Here is a 22223-nt window from a genome sequence, read left to right as displayed (position 1 = left end):
GCCATGCATTATCGTGCTGTAACATGAGGTGATGGTCGTGGATGAATGGCACAACAGTGGGCCTCAGGATCTCGTCACAGTATTTCTGTGCATTCAAAATGCCATCAATAAAATGCACCTGTGTTCGTTGTCCATAACATACGCCTGCCCATACCATAACCCCACCGCCACCATGGGCCACTCGATCCACAACATTGACATCAGCAAACCGCTCACCCACACGACGCCACACACGCTGTCTGCCATCTTCCCTGAACAGTGAAAACCGGGATTCATCCATGAAGAGAACACCTCTCCAACGTGCCAGACGCCATCGAATGTGAGCATTTGTCCACTCAAGTCGGTTACGACGACGAACTGCAGTCAGGTCGAGACCCAGATGAGGACGATGAGCATGCAGATGAGCTTCCCTGAGACGGTTTCTGACAGTTTGTGCAGAAATTCTTTGGTTATGCAAACCGATTGTTGCAGCAGCTGTCCGGGTGGCTGGTCTCAGACGATCTTGGAGGTGAACATGCTGGATGTGGAGGTCCTGGGCTGGTGTGGTTACACGTGGTCTGCGGTTGTGAGGCCGATTGGATGTACTGCCAAATTGTCTGAAACGCCTTTGGAGACGGCTTATGGTAGAGAAATGAACATTCAATTCACGGGCAACAGCTCTGGTGGACATTCCTGCAGTCAGCATGCCACTTGCACGCTCCCTCAAAACTTGCGACATCTGTGGCATTGTGCTGTGTAATAAAACTGAACATTTTAGAGTGGCCTTTTATTGTGGCCAGCCTAAGGCACACCTGTGCAATATTCATGCTGTCTAATCAGCATCCTGATATGCCACACCTGTGAGGTGGGATGGATTATCTCGGCAAAGGAGAAGTGCTCACTAACACAGATTTAGACAGATTTGTGAACAGTATTTGAGGGGAAATGGTCTTTTGTGTATGTAGAAAAAGTTTTAGATCTTTGAGTTCAGCCCATGAAAAATGGGAGCAAAAACAAAAGTGTTGCGTTTATATTTTTGTTCAGTGTAAATCCTCCACTGAGGCATAATGTTGTTGATTGGAACAACAGTCGCCAACATTAAAGGTGTTTAGGACTATCTCAACAGCTTTCTTTGCAGCCCTCACTTTCCTATCTATGGCCATCCTTCTTAGTGTAAATGAAGTACAGCTAGGGGAGGAAGTTACTACATACACATGCACACACATAAGGCCCTTTTACACTGCCTCTTCATCCTGTTATGTCAATTCACCATTCTGTATAAAAGGTACAATGAGGGAGGGGGGACAGAGTTGTCTCACCTCAAGGCAGCATCAGAGGTAATAAGACTGGCGAAACGACAACTGTAGCTACTGACACTCTGAGCAGAAGGCAACAGGAACAGCAAATGGTTGTTAAGTGCCATGTTATGTCACTGATTTTGTCTATAAAGCGCTGCTGACGCACGTTATATATCACACCAGAGCCCTACGCTGTTGTGTCACATGTCAAGCCCATCAAGCTTCTTTTGCTTCTGTGATATCAGCATGCTGTCTAAAAATGTGACACTGGACTGGCATGATGCTGCTGTTGTTTGGTTCTGTGTAAGGCAGAGACTTCTCTCTCTACAGCACAATCCCTGTGTAGGGCTATTCTCTACACTGCTGGCTCTGACTTGAGGTCGCCATCAGGCTACCCCAAGAACCACAACAGATCTGAAATTCTCTTCTGGAACTCTAGTGATTTGATGAATCTTGTTCATCAGTGTTGTTGTCAGTCAGCTGTCTGAACTCCCTTCTGAATGACTGATAGCTGGGCGGATCTCCTGAGAATGCTGAAACATCTCTCTGTGGGAAATATGTCACGTTTTACTGCTTGACTAGCACTTCCGTTATCCAATTTTGGCACTGCATTATTTCAGAAATGCCATGAGAAGTGAGTGCCTGCTGTAAATGGTCTACCATTGCTGTGGAACTGGCTACTCTATAAGGCAAAGCTCTGAGATGGAGGCTGCTTTTCTGCAGGTGCAGGAAAACCCACGTGTTTCTTATCAATAGTGCTGGGTATTGTTTAAAAGATTATGACACCAGTACCCTCGAAGTGATACTGATACCCACCCTTGGGTGCTCCGATGGGGTGAACAAAACTCCACCGCTGACCCAAAATAACCACAAGACACTTTTGAAACAAATACATGGGATTCATTAACACAAATCATGCAAACAAGAAAATAAAATCCCAGGCTGAGAGGCAGCAGGTCCAGCAGTCCCCACACCACAGGCTTCTGTCCTCTGCTGCTGGCACAGAAGCTCTTAAGCACCTCCTCCATGCCAGGTGCAATGCATCTCGTTAGGCAATGCAGCACACCTGTGCAGGAAAAGGGACAACAGCACAGAACACATACAGCCGTAACAGTACTTATTTTGGTTTTATTCATTAACATTCAGTGGTGTAAAATGCCACCAGACACCACCGGTGTGTAGTACAGCCATACTTTGGAACATATTTGTGGCATCTCAGCATGATGAACTGCCAACTCCTTCAAACACACTGACTTCACCACACCACAGACTGTATGTGATGTAGCTGCTGCGGTGGTGGACCGTGGACCAATTACATTTCGCAATAAATCAAACGCTTGCATTGACTGACTGCAAGCAAAGCCATAAAAATAGTCTTTTTTTTCTAGATCTGGGTACAAAAACAGTTGAATGAAGGGAATATTTGACTGGAGAATATGCCATATTACCTGGGTTATTTTGATTGGTACCTTAAAGGTATTGAGTACCGATATTCATCCCTACTCATCATCTACATATTTAACATAACAAGTGTCCCTTAACTCTGCCTGTCATTATCTTTTCTTTAGAAATGTAGCATATGCTCACAGCTCGTCACACTCTGTCTGCAGCTTCAAACCAGCAGAACTGCACTGGACACATTTGATGAGTGACCGAGCACAGAGCCAGTGTGGTTTTATTGGATGGATGAGACAGATGATCTCTGAGATGCTATCATCTACTTCATTGTCATCTTCATAAGATTTCCATCTCTCTCTTCTTTAGAGCATCTCATTATTTTTTTAATCTTGTTCTTTGTTGTTTCTTGAACAAAATCCTCAAAATCAACACATCTGGGCATGTACCAGTTACTGATCCTGATTTATAGATCTCCATCTTCAAGAAGAGGTGATGTTTCTGCATTAAGCTCTTTAAATTCTCCAAAAAACTTTCCAAACATAAATAATGCTTCTTCCTTTCATGGGGATTTTAATCTCCTTCCTATTCCGAGTGAGCAAAGCTAGCTTGCTTTCTCTCTCATCTTCATGCCTTCAGTTTCTTGTGACAACATTTGCCGTGGTCTTTGGCATCCTCTTCTGGCTGTCTGTTGAAACTACTATTATCCACAGTGGCACAGTCTCACACAAATAATGCACACAAACTTTGCTCTTTTCTGAAAAACAACAGCTTATCAGTATTCTACAATATTAACTAAGGCACTTCAAATAATGACCACTGCAGTTTAATAGCATGATAGTTTCTGGTTGGTTGGATGTTTTAAAAAAAAATTTTTTTTAGAAGACATTGTCACTTTTCACAGGAAAAACACAGGTGTAAATATTGAAATGAATGTTGGCTAAATTCCATTTACCTATTTTGATTTCAGGTTCTTGCATTTGTGAATGCTGGCACTCTCACTGGAAGTCTTGAATACAATGAAGCCCTCCTCAGTGTTATCGGTGACACCTGTGCTTATGACAGTCAAACTGTCCTCTGTGAAAAACGTGCTTGTCAAGTGTGCATAACTTTATTTTTTACAAGACAATCAATTTTTCTGCTTTAAAATCTGGTGGACATGATAATAAATTGAAAACTTGATGAAATGTGACTTGCATATGTGGTCGTAATCCAGAAATTTTTCATTTTAACAATAAAACCTTGTCCAGCTGATGTTGCATTAAATACACCTGTCAATCAAAAGTATTAAATCAACTGATAACATGGAGTCAGTAAACTGAACACTGGAGAAAAGGAGGAATTCAGGGCTTAGTCTTAAAATTGTGTTTTATTTTAATACAGTCAAGGTGTGCAACAAACAGATCCTTAAATTGTTTTCTTTATAGTCTTTTTTTTTTTTTTTTTAAATATCCTCTCACTAGATTACATTGCATTTTCCATTTTCTATACCATCTGATGTAGGCACAGTAGAAACTGATACATTAATCCAGCACAAATAAATAAACAAATAATAATTATCTTTAAAATTAAATTTTATTTGGTGCAGCACAATGAAGCGTTTGCATATTTAGAACACTACCACAACTTCAGACAGCTTCTCAGAAAAATACAATCAACCTAAACATACATTTATTGGTAAAAAATAAATAAATAAATAAAATAAATAAAAAAGGGAACATGTTTCCCTTGTTATATTTAACAACTGAATCCTCTATGACACAAAATTCTTGCATTGAACTACACAGACACACTGAATACACACTTTATATGTCAGATACAACAAAGACATAAAGGGAGATCATTTTACTGTTCATGTCTCCTATAAAAAGAGATAACTTTTGAGTTGCATACTGACATAAACATTATTGTAAAGTGGAGGGAAAAAAACAACATTTTGGACTCAAGTGCAGAAAAAAAGCAGCTTCAAATGGGATTTGATAACTGCATCAGATCACTGAGTGAAAAGAAAATGAGGTATCCTGGAAATCTCTCAAGAGGTAAATTGTTATACAACCACAGCATGCTGCACACCAGAAGCCCTCAATTATATAAACACATTCAATTTGTGGTGAATGCACTATGTCTATACCCGTAACCACACTTCACTGCAATCTGAAAAGCACTCGATGATGCATATGGCAACTAATACAGCCACAAAAACACCATTAATCAAACAAACAAGCTGAAGAGGTAAAAGTGTCACTGGTGATAATATGGACATTTTAAGTGTGAGTCTCATTTGACAGACGGAGGAGGCGTTGATGGCTTGTTGGGAGGCGAGACTTCGACAGTGCAGGTAGACAGAGAGGGGATGGATGAAGCCCAGGAGGCAGAGCAGCGTCAGACTGATGTTCACCTGCAGACACATGAAGGGAGAGAGGAGGAAACAGTAAGAGGAGAGTTCATAGATACAGATGGTGATAAAGGGAGAAGCACCAGAGTGAGATTTACAGTTGTATCACTTTGTTTACTCACATATAGAGGGTCTCCATCCAGAGGTCCATTCACCAGGGCAAAGCAGCCGTACTGCAGCAGAGTAAACACTGCAGACAGAGCCATGATCAGACCATACACCTTTCCAAAGTGGCACAACGGGAAACTACAGGAAGGAAGTGGCATATATTATGTTATTAGCAGATGTAAGAGCATTTTAACATGTTTCTTAATGTACAGTATTTATCAGTTTATGATCATGACATTTAGATTCATTGCTTTATAATCAGTGTTGCGCTGCTACAACAGTGTGGACAAGAGAGACAACAAAGAGACAAAATAGCAGCATGTAATTAACCCTCTGAGACCCAGATACTGTAGACCCATGTTTGTTTTTTGTTACAGTCAGCAGTATATGCTACATAGAAGTGGTGAAGTTTGAGATGCAGCTCAACACTGTGTGTCAAGTTTATTATTGTGTGTGTTAAGTTAATTATTACATGCAAAAAGTGCAGAGTTTGTGCCCTAAACTGTGTGGGACTAACATAAGTGGACATGTCTGTAAAGGGGAGACTCGTGGGTACCCACAGAAACCAATTTTATTCAGATAAGCAAATTAAACAAGGAATGACCAACCATTGTCTGATAAAGATTACAATACCGTGTTCTAAAATGATCGCCAGTAATAAAATAAAGTGCTGAGTGATAAACAGTGTCAAGCTATTTCAAGGTGGTAGAGGTAGCATGTATATAGATACTGGTACCATAGTCAAGTACTGACAGGAAAGAAGATATTAAAAGTTTGCTGTTTTTACTCTAAAAACATGATGTATTTCTACAAGAGACCCAGAGTTTGACCCTTAAAAGATAACTTCGGTATTTTTCAACCTGGGCCCTATTTCCCCATGTGTATGTGTGCGTATGAAAGATGCGTAGAGATAGCACTGGCGATCTGAACTGGTCAATGGCGAAAAAAAGCACTTTTAATGCGCAAACTTATATGGGACGCATTTGCCCCCATATCTACCTCGCGGCTGCCGGCTGCATCCGCCTCCCTCAATACTGAACCAATTTTAAAATGAGTTGTACCTATGAATCATACGCACACATACACATGGGGAAATAGGGCCCAGGTTGAAAAATACTGAAGTTATCCTTTAACTATTTTAGCTAGTTACTTTTGGGAGGACACTCTTTCAATTTCAGAACCATCCAAAGTGCAAATATTGAGGTCAATTTCTTTTAAAGAGAGGGATCTAGAAAATTACCCTTATTATTATTATCATTATTATTATTATTATTATTATTATTATTATTATTATTATTATTATTATTACCATTTATTTATTTATTAGTTTTAGCTCAATTTAAGACCATTTTTAGCTCTAGAAGTGAGCACTGGATTGAGTCATAGGCTATCTGCAAAACAGACAGCACTCCTACCAATGTAGAAGCAGATAAATAAAGCACAGTATCATCAGCATAAAAATAATTTTACAGCCATTATCTAAAAGGAATAATATAATTCTAAATAAATATTGATTTTATTGTAATTGAAACTGACCTACGTCCTGTGTTGAATTGACTCCTTTGGTGTTAATACACAGAGAGCTGAAGTAGCCCTCCGCCTTCAGGACAAAAAGAAGCGAAGCCCATCTGAACACAGCACCAGCAAAACACAGACACTCCAATAGACCCGTAATTAAGGTGAGGTCACGTCGCACCGTCAAGCTTTTCACAAATCCTGGCATGGTCCCAAACACACTCACACACAGACAGACAGTTCTCAAAAGTGGCTCCTGTCACTGCACCTGCCAAACAAAGAAAATAAAAACGTTAAAATTGTTACATTTTCATATAAAAAATGAACCTGACCTGCATCACACATTAAAAGCACTTAAATGGAAGATTTTAAAGTTGCACAGATAGGACATGAACTAAAAATATCTGAGCACAAATACGCTGCTTGTATCCAGGCTGTTAGTTCAGTCCTCCTCCAAAAGGGTAAACATAAATTCAAATGAGGTCAAAAAACTTCCTTATTTAACAACAGGGGAATGTGCAGACATGACTTTTTTATAACAAAGTAAATACCACAAAAAAGCCACAAAAAAGCTACAAAAACAAAAAGCAGTTGTGTAGTTGTAATATACTCACAGTTCAGCCTGTGAGGGCTAGTGGAACAGGGCTAGTGGGAGGGGCAGTGAATGGGTCAAGCAACCCTGGACTTTCACCCACGAGCCTGGTGTCTGCTTCCAATGTAGAGCCAAACCATGATATGTTTTTCTAAACCAAACCATGTGCTTTTGTGGACATTCCAATGTTGGTTGCAGTGTCCCAGAACATCAGCAGCAGACACAGAAAGATACCTAGTGCATAATATGTAGACAGGAAAGTCCACTGACAAAGCAGGAACATGTGATGACTTGAGATGAGAATGTGTTGGGCATTCAACTCGATGGTCTCTTGACATCTCTTCCAGGCTCTAAATACACAAAACCTGTTTTTCCTGGTTTTGACTTGAGGTCTTAATGCTGAGATTTTGTCTGATTGTGATTCAAACATCATATTATGATGGATGTCATTAATTTGGGCGGCACGGTGATGTAGTGGTTAGCACTGTCGCCTTACAGCAAGAGGGCTCCTGGTTTGATAACAGGAGGGAGCCCTTCTGTCCGCAGTTTGCATGTTCTCCCGTGTCAGTGTGGGTTTTCTCTGGGTACTCTGGCTTCCTCCAACAGTCCAAAGACATGCAGGTTGGGGATAGGTTTATTGGTGACTCTAAACTGACCATGAGTCTGAATGGCTGTCTATCTCTATGTGTTACAACCCTGCGATGATCTGGCGACCTGTCCAGGGTGTACCCTGCCTCTCATCTAATGTCAGCTGGGATAGGCTCCAGCCCCCCTGCGACCCTCAAGAGGATAAGCAGGTACGGAAAGTGAATGAATGAATGAATGTCAGTAATTTGGCAGTTTTTGTAAGGTTGTTTTGTAAACATACAGGAGAAAATGCTGCATTCTCTTCGCAGCCAGGGACGGCCAACCGCTAACCCACTGCCTGAAAAAGGTTACAGTAATATTGGAGCAAAGGTTAAAACAAGAGAGAACTGTTGATCCTGTCCACTGCAATCTGTAGGCACATAAAACATAGAAGGGGAGAGAGCCAACTTTGACAACACCATGGTCAAACAGGTGACAATTAAGCACAGGAAGACCTGAATAAAGAGTTGTAAAGAGTCCAGCTGTTATGCAGGCCCTTTATTGTCACCTGTGGAAAAAAAAAAACAGAACGGCATGGATCTAAAAGGCAAACTGTGATCAAATACAACTCTGTATGCAGTCCTTTCTGACCCACATTGTCAACAGTAGATGTATAAAGAGTTATTATATTTATAAATTATTTCATTTAACCTTTATTTACCCAGGGGAAATCCACTGAGACCAAGGTTTTGTTTGGTGCCCTGGTTACATATCATACATAGTAGTACATAGTACTAGGACAGTTTTTTTCATTCATACAACAAAACACCAACTATCAATAACAAATTATAGATAACCCACAGGTAACCCACAAAAGGCTGTATAATGGGTTAAAATACATAACTTTATAGTTCTACAGGTGTGGGCACTGGTAAAAATGAACTACAAAAAAATATATATTTTATTTTTTTAGAATAAAACAAATAAAAAAGATGTGACATATTTGACATCTAAATGACTATTATCAAGCTGCAGTTCCTTTTACTTTGAAAGTTAATGACATAAGTTGAACCTTTGACCCCATTGTCATATTTGTCACCAACATGGAGCCTGAGGATGAGGTAGCAGCCTATATTGAGTTCAAGACACCCAAGGAGGATCTAAGCATAATCACAGTGTACTGAGTTGTATTATCAGTATCAATATATTACCACTGTGTTATCAGTACATTACTACTGCATCATCAATATGTTATCACTGTGGGAATTTAAAAGAAAAAGTCAAGTAAGATCAAATATAATAGTACAATGAAGCCCCTATAGTAAAAGCAAGCCAGGAGAAGGAAGGGGAAGTTTGGAGCGCAGAGAGCAGGGTCCACTGGCAGGCTAATGGACACCATATGCAAGACCTGGGACATACACACACCCTGAGGCCAGTCTAAGCACCTGCAACATCCACACCAACTCAGACCTAGATGATCAGGATACATCAAAGAGGGGGAGATCAGGTACATTACTACAGTTAGTAATGTCCTAACTGTAATGGATAAACAGCAGTCCACAAGCACTGACCACCAGCCTTATGTTCAATTAAATCTTTTGAGCCAGTCTCGGAGGGGGAGTGAGAGCTGTGAGGCAGTGATAGGACAGGTTTTGCTGCAGTCTTCACAGTAAAAAAGTAACGCATCACTGCTTGTGGAAAGTAAGATTGTTGCTTGATCATTATTCATTATGATGAGGCACTATAACCCAGTATATTACATCCTAAATGTTGCCATTCTGTGTATCCTAAATTAACTTTAAATGTCCAGCATGAAGAACAGATAAACCAAACAACAAACAACCATCTGCATATTTGTTGTGGCCACTGTGGTTCTCCTACAGGTTTGGCACATGGCAGATGTTTCCATTGGTCACAATCTGCAACCTCACCACAAGATGCCACTGAATCCTACACACTAGACCATTAGGTTCTTTTCATTAAGAAAAAAACACAGTGCGGGAGGAAACTGGTTGTATCAGGTTTGGGGCAACAGCAAACAAAGAATTGTTGGAATACAGTTACTACTGTTTGTTATGGGTGCTTGTGTTTGTGTGGGTCCACCATGGCACATGTATACACACACACACACACACACACACACAGACACACACACACACACACACACAGAATTGGCACAGTTGCAAGTTTTTCTGAGCTTACTGCATTGTCACACAGCAGTGTGTTCCTGCTATTTCAGGTTAAACCCTGCCAGAGACAATTCTGCCCTGTGTGAAACCTCTCCACCACTATCAGGAACATCATGGCAACTCCTACCCAGACTGAGTCGTATGCACAGGAGACGACAGACTGTCCCCCTGAGGCTGCTGTGAGTCCTGCAGGTTGACATCAAATGAGGCAACTTATACAACTTTTTTATCCTATGCAGTAGCACTTCCTAAAACCCCTGTACAGACTTTGAGGTGTAAAATTGGTGGAATTACCCTTTGATGTTACATCATTTGATTATGTTTAGACTAATGCATGTCGTTTCATTAAGTTCAGGGATGTAGAGCTCCAGTCAGCTGCTGTCGTCACAAAAACAGTGCCCTGTTTCCCGAGAGTCTCTTTTCAATCAATCAGTTTTATTTGTAACTTTGATTTTCAAATCTTTTTCATCAATAACTTGATTTAAATGACTTTCAGATCCTATAATGACCTCAACCATTGCTTACAATAATCAATATTTGTCACAGGAAATCATAAAATGTGATTTTAAAGAGAAGTAAGTAAAGTAAAATGTAAACTTTGCATTTAAAAAAAAAATTGGAACTTGTGCAGCTAATGTTCAGTTAAACACATAAATCTGTTAAAAAAAAATACCCAATCAACTGAAAACATGGACTCAGTTAATTAAACACATTTAAAATCATTATTTATTTCAGTAGAGCTGGATAATTTTATGTCAAGGTAAATAACATACAGTTCAACTTAAGTTATATACAGTACAGGCCAAAAGTTTGGACACACCTTCTCATTCAATGTGTTTTCTTTATTTTCATGACTATTTACATTGTAGATTCTCACTGAAGGCATCAAAACTATGAATGAACACATGTGGAGTTATGTACTTAACAAAAAAAAGGTGAAATAACTGAAAACATGTTTTATATTCTAGTTTCTTCAAAATAGCCACCCTTTGCTCTGATTACTGCTTTGCACACTCTTGGCATTCTCTCCATGAGCTTCAAGAGGTAGTCACCTGAAATGGTTTCCACTTCACAGGTGTGCCTTATCAGGGTTAATTAGTGGAATTTCTTGCTTTATCAATGGGGTTGGGACCATCAGTTGTGTTGTGCAGAAGTCAATAATACACAGCCGACAGCCCTATTGGACAACTGTTAAAATTCATATTATGGCAAGAACCAATCAGCTAACTAAAGAAAAACGAGTGGCCATCATTACTTTAAGAAATGAAGGTCAGTCAGTCCGGAAAATTGCAAAAACTTTAAATGTGTCCCCAAGTGGAGTCGCAAAAACCATCAAGCGCTACAACCAAACTGGCACACATGAGGACCGACCCAGGAAAGGAAGACCAAGAGTCACCTCTGCTCCTGAGGATAAGTTCATCCGAGTCACCAGCCTCAGAAATGGCAAGTTAACAGCAGCTCAGATCAGAGACCAGATGAATGCCACACAGAGTTCTAGCAGCAGACCCATCTCTAGAACAACTGTTAAGAGGAGACTGCGCCAATCAGGCCTTCATGGTCAAATAGCTGCTAGGAAACCACTGCTAAGGAGAGGCAACAAGCAGAAGAGATTTGTTTGGGCCAAGAAACACAAGGAATGGACATTAGACCAGTGGAAATCTGTGCTTTGGTCTGATGAGTCCAAATTTGAGATCTTTGGTTCCAACTGCCATGTCTTTGTGAGATGCAGAAAAGGTGAACGGATGGATTCCACATGCCTGGTTCCCACTGTGAAGCATGGAGGAGGAGGTGTGATGGTGTGGGGGTGTTTTGCTGGTGACACTGTTGGGGATTTATTCAAAATTGAAGGCACACTGAACCAGCATGGCTACCACAGTATCCTGCAGCGACATGCCATCCCATCCCATCCGGTTGGCGTTTAGTTGGACGATCATTTATTTTTCAACAGGACAATGACCCCAAACACACCTCCAGGCTGTGTAAGGGCTATTTGACCAAGAAGGAGAGTGATGGAGTGCTGCGGCAGATGACCTGGCCTCCACAGTCACCGGACCTGAACCCAATCGAGATGGTTTGGGGTGAGCTGGACCGCAGAGTGAAGGCAAAGGGGCCAACAAGTGCTAAACACCTCTGGGAACTCCTTCAAGACTGTTGGAAAACCATTTCAGGTGACTACCTCTTGAAGCTCATGGAGAGAATGCCAAGAGTGTGCAAAGCAGTAATCAGAGCAAAGGGTGGCTATTTTGAAGAAACTAGAATATAAAACATGTTTTCAGTTATTTCACCTTTTTTTGTTAAGTACATAACTCCACATGTGTTCATTCATAGTTTTGATGCCTTCAGTGAGAATCTACAATGTAAATAGTCATGAAAATAAAGAAAACGCATTGAATGAGAAGGTGTGTCCAAACTTTTGGCCTGTACTGTATGTCTGTACTTCCATTTTCTCAACAACCACTGATCTGATCAACTTCACACTTGGCTATTGTATTGCTTAAGACCCAAGAAAGTGCAAAGTCAGGTGTAGCCTGTTCTGACCAGGCACGTTTTGAACAGGCACTGCACTAGTTGGTCCTAATTCAGCATACTGCAATGAAACTATGGAGCTGCAAATAAATACAGTAAGATACGAATTACTTTATTGTGTAAATGGCTCACAGGTGTGTTTGTGTGTGTTTACCCAGTGAAGGCTCTCCCTCCGTCAGCCTCTGCAGCGTTGGGTTGAATGTGCCAATGAAGAGGTAATGTCTGAGCTGCATCACCGACACCCAGAGCAGATGCCACGCAAAGAACCTGGACATGACACACTCACGGAAACTCTTCTCTGAGGCAAGGGGAGATCACAGAGACGGATGAAGAGGAGAGAACAAAGATGAAGAGAAATAGGATGTCTGATTATTTTATTTTATTTTGTTATGTTTTATTTTGTATTTATTCATGCCACAGTAAGGTGATCAAACCTTGTGTCACAGGGACGTCATTGTTGCGGGGCGTTTCCTCTGTCATCTTCAGTATGTTACCATTGGCTGCTGTCTGCTCTAAGCTCAGAGTCTTTGATTTACCACAGGTAATCCTGACAAAGGTCAAAGGTCACAGAGGGTCATCCACAGACTGAGGGCATTGTTTGAGTTGCTAATGTTTTTAAAGGAGCAGATGGGTTTGTTTTTTGACTCAGACCTTATATCCACACCCAAGACTTGTTATTCTTACTGTGGGAGTGCAATAATGTCATGGTCCGGCTGTGCCTCCCTCTCATTCCTGTTGTTTTCAGCTGTTTCCCCCTCCCTTGTGTTTCTTGTCAGTCCCCGTTTGTTTTCTGTATGTGTGTGTGTGTGTGTGTGTGTGTGTCTTTGGCTGGGCGTTTTCTCATCCCTCTACCTGGCTGCCTGATTATCAGGCTGTGATCACCTACTTGCCTGAGGCTCATCAACTCATCAAGCCCTGCAGTATAAAATCCCAGTTCTTCAGACCAGTTTTCGCTAGATCGTTCAGTTTGCCAGCTTGGTACATTCCATTCGTAATGGTCAAATTTAGGCTCTTGTTTAATTTGCTTTATTCACTTTTTTCACTCCTGCTGACTCCTGGTTTTGCCCGTGTCTCAGGCCTCATCCAGATACAGATCTCAGCCAGTCTGCCCGTTTGTCTTTCTGCGGCCTGCCCAGCTCACTCTGCCTGCCAGCTTCATCGTGGACACCTACCAAGATCACTATTCATTTTTGACAATAAAACACCCTTTGGAACTTTTTCATAACCTCTTGTCCACGTTCTGCTTTTTGGGTCCTAAGGTGTACAAATCCTAACAAATAATTTGTACTGTAAACCACACAGTTCATTGACAACGGTACAACTGTAGAGCGCTGCAATGCTAGGGTATAATCACAATACACTATGGGGGGTACTTGTAAAAGTCCACACATTAAAGTCTGTCATTACTCTTACTTTTATTGTTATAGATCAATAGACACACAATCCCTGACAATCTCATATTTGCTCCAGATGATTCAGGGAGAGAAGGAAAGTGAAGACAGGGTAGGCACAGGGGAGTGAAAATAGAAATCTTCTTAGAAACCACATCAGAATACATGACAAAATGTTGTGTACATCTACATTTAAAAGACAAAGCAGTTTGGGGATTTGTTCAGGTCTCAAAGTCTTGATCTTAAACTCTCTTAGATCCAGGATGTGTGCTCAAAGGTCCAGTGTGTAGGATGTAGGGGGATATCATGACAGAAATTGAATATAATATAATAAGTATGTGTAAGTATTTAATATACACTTTGTATCATTCACAATACATTTTCAGAGCATTTTCTTGCCAGATAATTGTTAACCCCCAGACTTTTAAAATAGGCAAGAGAGGTGTTGATGTGTGTGTGGTTTGTTGGGGGGTCTGTACCCGTATGTGTAGTCATCAGGCAGCGGATAGGGAATGTGGTCTCTGGGCAGCAGGAAGAAAGTCCTGAGCAGGTGAATGACGCTGCAGGCAGACAGGAAGAGGAAGGAAGAGCGGAAAGAGATGCCAGACTCATGTAACAGCTGCAGGAGAAGACATCAAGACAAGTGATGGTATAAATACATAGATTTCATATATATATATATATATATATATATATATATATATATACATTTTTAAATATATATATAAATAAAGGTAGTGTGTGAATGTTTCTCACCTTGATGACAAAAAAGAGTGCTGAGGAAGAGTCCACAGCCCCGTTGTAGAGAGTGATGATGGTGGAGCGATGTGAGCCGAAAAGGTTTCCTACCTTTAAGAGAGAATTTTGAATTTATTAAAACAATGTCTACATGTCTGCATTTTTGTCTGCATCTACTTTTCCATCATTCACTGTGAGATTTGTTCTTGATGATTTGAATTGCCTGTTTGAATAAGCTTGTGTTGTCTGAGAAAAGACCTGCAGCTAGAAAAAGTGCTCTGAGGGCAGACGCTCTCTCTTTTGCTTGTGTTTCTGTTAAGTGATAACCTGAGGGCAGACTTCAATGTTTTTTTGGCTGGACAGCAAAGCAGGGGCCAGTTAAGTCAAAGCCAGTCAAAGCAGTCAGTCAAGTTAGAGTTTCCCCACTGGCCATTGGTCTTTCAAAATGAAAAAGTGCAACAAGCTTTCTGCATTTTTGCCACCATGGCAAAAAAATTGCTCAAGAAATAAAACATCTAGCAATCTAGCAAACAAATTTGCCTCAAGGACCCATAACTTCCGTATTTATAGATTTTCCGCCATTTTGAATTTTTTGAAAAACACTTAAAGGGCCAGTGTGTAATATTTGGCATGGTTTATTGTGAATCTGAATCTGAATCTGAATCTTCTACCCATTAATATGTTTATACAAGTGTATAATCACTATAAAATAAAATTCGTTTGGTTTTCGTAGCCTTATAGCTATGCTTTTATATACAGTACAGGCCAAAAGTTTGGACACACCTTCTCATTCAATGCGTTTTCTTTATTTTCATGACTATTTACATTGTAGATTCTCACTGAAGGCATCAAAACTATGAATGAACACATGTGGAGTTATGTACTTAACAAAAAAAGGTGAAATAACTGAAAACATGTTTTATATTCTAGTTTCTTCAAAATAGCCACCCTTTGCTCTGATTACTGCTTTGCACACTCTTGGCATTCTCTCCATGAGCTTCAAGAGGTAGTCACCTGAAATGGTTTTCCAACAGTCTTGAAGGAGTTCCCAGAGGTGTTTAGCACTTGTTGGCCCCTTTGCCTTCACTCTGCGGTCCAGCTCACCCCAAACCATCTCGATTGGGTTCAGGTCCGGTGACTGTGGAGGCCAGGTCATCTGCCGCAGCACTCCATCACTCTCCTTCTTGGTCAAATAGCCCTTACACAGCCTGGAGGTGTGTTTGGGGTCATTGTCCTGTTGAAAAATAAATGATCGTCCAACTAAACGCAAACCGGATGGGATGGCATGTCGCTGCAGGATGCTGTGGTAGCCATGCTGGTTCAGTGTGCCTTCAATTTTGAATAAATCCCCAACAGTGTCACCAGCAAAACACCCCCACACCATCACACCTCCTCCTCCATGCTTTACAGTGGGAACCAGGCATGTGGAATCCATCCGTTCACCTTTTCTGCGTCTCACAAAGACACGGCGGTTGGAACCAAAGATCTCAAATTTGGACTCATCAGACCAAAGCACAGATTTCCACTGGTCTAATGTCCATTCCTTGTGTTTCTTGGCCCAAACAAATCTCTTCTGCTTGTTGCCTCTCCTTAGCAGTGGTTTCCTAGCAGCTATTTGACCATGAAGGCCTGATTGGCGCAGTCTCCTCTTAACAGTTGTTCTAGAGATGGGTCTGCTGCTAGAACTCTGTGTGGCATTCATCTGGTCTCTGATCTGAGCTGCTGTTAACTTGCCATTTCTGAGGCTGGTGACTCGGATGAGCTTATCCTCAGAAGCAGAGGTGATTCTTGGTCTTCCTTTCCTGGGTCGGTCCTCATGTGTGCCAGTTTGGTTGTAGCGCTTGATGGTTTTTGCGACTCCACTTGGGGACACATTTAAAGTTTTTGCAATTTTCCGGACTGACTGACCTTCATTTCTTAAAGTAATGATGGCCACTCGTTTTTCTTTAGTTAGCTGATTGGTTCTTGCCATAATATGAATTTTAACAGTTGTCCAATAGGGCTGTCGGCTGTGTATTAACCTGACTTCTGCACAACACAACTGATGGTCCCAAACCCATTGATAAAGCAAGAAATTCCACTAATTAACCCTGATAAGGCACACCTGTGAAGTGGAAACCATTTCAGGTGACTACCTCTTGAAGCTCATGGAGAGAATGCCAAGAGTGTGCAAAGCAGTAATCAGAGCAAAGGGTGGCTATTTTGAAGAAACTAGAATATAAAACATGTTTTCAGTTATTTCACCTTTTTTTGTTAAGTACATAACTCCACATGTGTTCATTCATAGTTTTGATGCCTTCAGTGAGAATCTACAATGTAAATAGTCATGAAAATAAAGAAAACGCATTGAATGAAAAGGTGTGTCCAAACTTTTGGCCTGTACTGTATATAGCAAGGGCCTTGCTTTAGAGAGGTCACCATCTTGCGCCGCCATGTATGTACGGCAGACCGAGCGAACAATCCAGCCAGCCAGAGAACGCCTTTCGCGTGTATAAATAAACCAACGAAGACAGCAGAAGGAAGGAAGAAGGAGGAGGAAACAGCAGAGAGTGTTAGTAGTTCGTTGATAGAGAGTAGTGAAAAGTTTTTTTAGTTATAAAGTTTGCGAATGGACCACACTTACCACGCAACAGGAGAGAATGAACCCGAACCGTCATCTGCGAGGAAAAGAAGATGCAACTTCACTCCTTGTGATGCACTCTCTGCGGCGCTTTTCCTCCTGGTGATTTATCTCCCCAACGATGGTAGCAGTAGCACTGAATCCCATTCTGTGCATTCAGCCTCTCTTCTCGTCCGCTCAGCATCAAACACATGGAGTTCCTCATCTGTATGCTCCGGCTCAAACAGGTATGGCTCTGGGTCTGTGTCTGCTACAAGAAACTCTTCAAAATCGTGTTCAAAGTCATCCATTGCAGCGACTATAGTCCGGAGATATCGCTAGGCTAAATAAACAGCTGAGCTCTGTTTACCGGCCACGTTGTCAGTCAGTGTGCGGGCTGGAGATTGAGCAGAGAGGGGAGGGGGGTCCCCACTCAGCATGGTAAACGAGTGTGTGTGTAAAGTTATGAAGTGTGTCTGTTACGCTAGAAGAGTCAGAGTTTGGGACGGAGTCTTTTACCTCCTGGAGTGTTACCGGAGTTTTTGGAGTGCTCAAATAAACGGGCCTTTTTCCCGAACGCTCCTCTGGTCTCCTGCTCATGAGGGATTCATTACAATATCGTAACATGGCTTAGATTTCTAAACATACATAAACATACAACTCGTCGCTAGATAGACCTACTCCTGAAAAACTTGTGCGCAAGGCTTTTTGTCCCTATGAGGCCACTGTCATTTACCCGACGGGAGGGGTGAGCGAGTAAGCCCTGCAATCTAGAATTTGGCCACTGATGTCACTGTTTTCAACCCATTTTACACACTGGCCCTTTAAAATCGATCTCTTCCTAGGAAGTTTGACCGATCTGCATGAAACTCGGTGAACATAATCTAGGGTCCAATATCTAAAGTTCCCTCTTGGTAAAAGTTGGAAAACTTACTAAAACTGAGCTTCAATAAGGCAATGAATATTGCTGAGGGCGTGGCTCATCACATAAAGGTGTATAACATCTCAAGGGTTTCACCCATCACCACACAACTTTGTAGGCGTATGACCACACATAATCTGAGGGGACCCCTCCATTATTGACCCGATCAAACAAAATGGGGGCGCTAGAGAGCTCATTTCTTATCTAGGCCTAACCACCATATTGATTTTTACTAAACTTGGTAGATATGTAGAACAGGACGCCTCAAGGTGACTGGAGAAATTTAACTCTAATTGACAACTGGGTGGCGCTATAACAAAAGAAAAATGCTTAAAAATGGCTAAAATGCGACCGATCGCTGTGGCTCCCCCTGTGGCCAAATGTTTTTTTGTTTTTTTTTTCTAATTTTTGGTATGACTAAGTCATATGCTGTACATAATCATGGAAACTGTCAGTGTGTCATTCTGTCAATGTGTCATTCTGTCTGTCCCACGTTTTTCTACTCACTGACGTGGTCAATCTATGTGAAACTGCACATAGGCATTGAGGATTGGCATAGGTAGAAGGTGACAAAGCTACCAATGGGTATGGACTAGTAAATCTGTATAAGTCTTTTAAAACGATTAAATCATGCAAAGCACATGACTTGGCCAAGCTCTCAAGGTATATGTACATCAAGTGGCAGATGTCTCCAAAGACAACCCCTCACTGCTCCAGTCTGTAGTCCCCACATGTTTCAAGAAGACTACCACTGTCCCTGTCCCCAGAGAGACCAAAGCCCTCTGCCTGAATTACAGCCACTCAGTAGCGTTCACCTTCACCATTATGAAGTGGTTTGAGCAGTTGGTCAAATCCTAAATCACCTTTTCCCTCCCTGACTCACTGGACCCACTATAATTTGAATACAGGCCAAACAGATCTACAGACAACACCATCACCTTAGCTGTTCACATTGTCTCTCGTACCTGGACCAGTAGAATGCATATATAGACAACAGCTTAGCATTCAACACTACTGTGCCCTCCAAGCTCGTAATCAAGCTCAAAAACCTAGGACTCACACTGTCTTCTGTGATTGGATCCTGAACTTCCAGAGGGGCAGACCTTAGGCTGTACAGAAAGGAACCACCACATCCTCCATCCTGACTCTAGGGCCCCCCAGACCCCTCGTCTACAATTATATATTATATTATTTTATACTGAGGATTTCCTGTTTTTCTCAGTTTGATATCATAGTAAATTTAGGGATTTTTGACTTTTGGTTGGACACAAAAAGTTGCAACTTTCACCATTTTCTGACATTTCATGGACAAAAAAATTGGATAATCGAGAAAATATCGGCAGATCAATCAAAACACACAATAATATTAAGTCTTTTCTAACCCAAACAGCTGCTTCAGTACCTGCACGTTTGTCATTATAAACAAGATGTCGCCCACTGCCAGGAGGGACAGAGCTGGGAACATCAGATTGGACAAAGCTGATGGGGAAAGAAAAATTAGCATTGATAGATGACAGTGACTGTTACTTCTTGGCAGTATTTCTTTAGACTATGAGGGTGCTGGGGAGCACAAAACAAAGAGAAAGAGAAATGTTACCACCTGGAGTCGAGAAGGCCACCATCAAGGTCCCTGTGGTGTAAAGAGATCTAGTGAGAAAAAGACGTTCCAGTGTTATCGTGTCATTTTATCAGCATTAGAGCGAGACAGGTGTTTCCAATGACAAGATTTTACATTGTGAAGAATTTGAGATGAGACAATTAATCTTTGGCTAAATGTAAATTAATACACTTTCAGCAATTCAAGGGAAACAGTGACATTTGATACAATGACATCGCAGGAAACTGACGCAACCGTGACCCAAACGCAGACAGTCGAGGCATCAGGTTACTGTCACAGGTGGCTTGAAAGGAAACACAAAATGCAACAACGACAAACTGGCAGAGGAACAAAGGATCAGTATTGGTAAAAACAGAGAGTGGATGATGAGGGTGGGCGGGGAAGATCCAGGCAACTGCAGAGCAAATGAGGTAAGTGGAAACAGGTGTGAAGATGGGTGAGGCAGCCCCGTGATGGGGAAAGGAGGGAAAGTCCAAGGGCATCTGGTAGATGGATGGAAAATGACGATGACGGGGCCTGGAGAGGAGGGACAAAGAGAGAGATTCCCCTCCTCCAGGGTTGGATGGGACATCCCACCAGGCTAGTCAGGAATATGGAGCAGGGTGGGTCTAGAGGACGGATTCCGAGGCAAGTGGCCTGAAAACCCGGGTAAAACGGGGACAGGGACCTCAAGCAGATGGCCTGGGGCAGAGCAGATAGATGGAAGCTCTCAGGAGGTCGTACAGATGGCAGGTCCGATGGACACAGCAGGTCTAAAGGACAACCTTAAAGTCAGCAATAGAAGCAGGACCGTTCTGGCGGTTGTCTAAGGCTAGAGGTTGAAAATATCAGCTGGCAATAGTCACACTAATGAACAATTCTAACTGCTTGGATGGCAAATACCAGATGTAATATTTTCAATCCACTGACCATTAACTCTTGAATAATTAAGGTGTTGTTGGACTCACATCCCAAAGAGCCGAGCCACTGTGGTACCAAACTGGTCAAAGAGGAAACCATTGGGTAGAGTCAGGAAATTGAACATAAAAGAGGCGATGGTGAAAACAAGAGAGAACTGCTCATCTTGTCCACTGCAATCTGTAGACACATAAAACACACAAGTTGATTATATGGTCAGAGCGGCCTGCATAATCATTATCAAAAACACCTCTTTATGCAGGCCCTTGCTGGCATTGAAGGTGACAATGAGGGTAAGACATGGCTGCATAATGAGTTGTAATTTTTTTAATATATCCTCCATTACTTTGAGTTCAAAGCAGTGGAGTTTAGGATGTCAAACTGACCTAAGACATTTGTTGCATTGACTCCTGTGGTGTTGACGCACAGAGAGCTGAAGTAGCCCTCCGTCTTCAGGACAAAAACCAGTGAAGCCCATCCAAACACAGCCCCGGCGAAAACTAGACACTCCACCAGACCGGTAGCAAAGGTGAGGCAGTGTTGCACCTTCAAATTGTTCACAAAACCCGGCATGGTCCCACACACACTCACACTTTCACAAATACAGTATTTTCACCTGCATGGACATATATGCATGCACACACAAAGGTCGCTTATGTGACTGCACCTGCCAAACAAAGGAATTAAAAAACTCTGATACATTTATAGAGAACTACAAATCAACCGTTCTGCCCCTTTAAAGCAGTTACATGTTCATATAAAAAGAACCTGACCTGCATAACATAGAAAGCACTTAAATGGAAAAAAAGCTGCACTAGCACGACATGAGCTAAAATATCTGTGCACAAAATTGTGCTGCTTGTGTCAAGGCTGGCAGTTCTGTCCCTAAACCCAAAAATGGACTTGAAATGAAGCTCCCATCTTAACAAAAGGGATCACTCACAATGTACAAACAAGACTTTTTAACAAAGTAACTTCCTGTGAAGACATAAAAAATGCACAGTTGTCAAATTATATTATTCTCCAGTACTCACAGTTATAGTCGGTCTCCCCAAATGTTCTCACGAACTGCTTGTCTCTACTTTTGATCCACTCTCATTCTTTATATTGGCCAGCTCTTCTTTCCTCTTCCTCACCAGTTCCCTCCCTCTTCTCCCTCCCCAAAGTTTTCTCTCTCTCAGTAATTCTCTCTTACGGAAGACGAGAACGGCCATGTATTATTCTTTTTTTGTGCACTGTTATCTCGTGATAACGACTTATTAATTCGTTATCTTGAGATAACAGTGCACAAAAAAAGAATAATACATGGCCTTTCTCGTCTTCCGTACTCTCTGCTGTGCATCACCATATTTTTATTTTCACTACAAGATGATCCCAGTGGAGGCCAGTGATATTTACACATAAATATAATAATACATTGAGACATATCAATCTAATAGAACATATTTACATATAAATATTAGATGTTCTATCAGATGACCCTGTGATTACATC

At 41.6% G+C, this 22223-nt stretch overlaps 1 protein-coding gene across 1 annotated transcript; it reads right to left on the bottom strand.

Annotated features, from left to right (window-relative positions):
• Positions 1 to 2325: 2325 nt before the first annotated feature.
• On the bottom strand, positions 2326 to 21302 carry LOC117260844 (equilibrative nucleobase transporter 1-like). The gene is made up of 11 exons (XM_078169640.1): positions 21116 to 21302; positions 20780 to 20909; positions 19815 to 19861; positions 19617 to 19693; positions 14712 to 14804; positions 14435 to 14574; positions 12999 to 13111; positions 12719 to 12862; positions 5190 to 5257; positions 4963 to 5070; positions 2326 to 2343 (listed from the first exon to the last, which is right to left on the bottom strand). Exons 1-11 carry the CDS (start codon positions 21300 to 21302, stop codon positions 2326 to 2328), a joined length of 1125 nt encoding a protein of 374 aa, XP_078025766.1.
• Positions 21303 to 22223: the final 921 nt, after the last annotated feature.

The sequence above is a fragment of the Epinephelus lanceolatus genome, chromosome 7, assembly GCF_041903045.1.
Source record: "Epinephelus lanceolatus isolate andai-2023 chromosome 7, ASM4190304v1, whole genome shotgun sequence".
Lineage (NCBI taxonomy): Eukaryota > Metazoa > Chordata > Actinopteri > Perciformes > Serranidae > Epinephelus > Epinephelus lanceolatus.
Note: the sequence above shows the minus strand (reverse complement) of the source record. Positions and strands in the feature narration are given on the sequence as shown.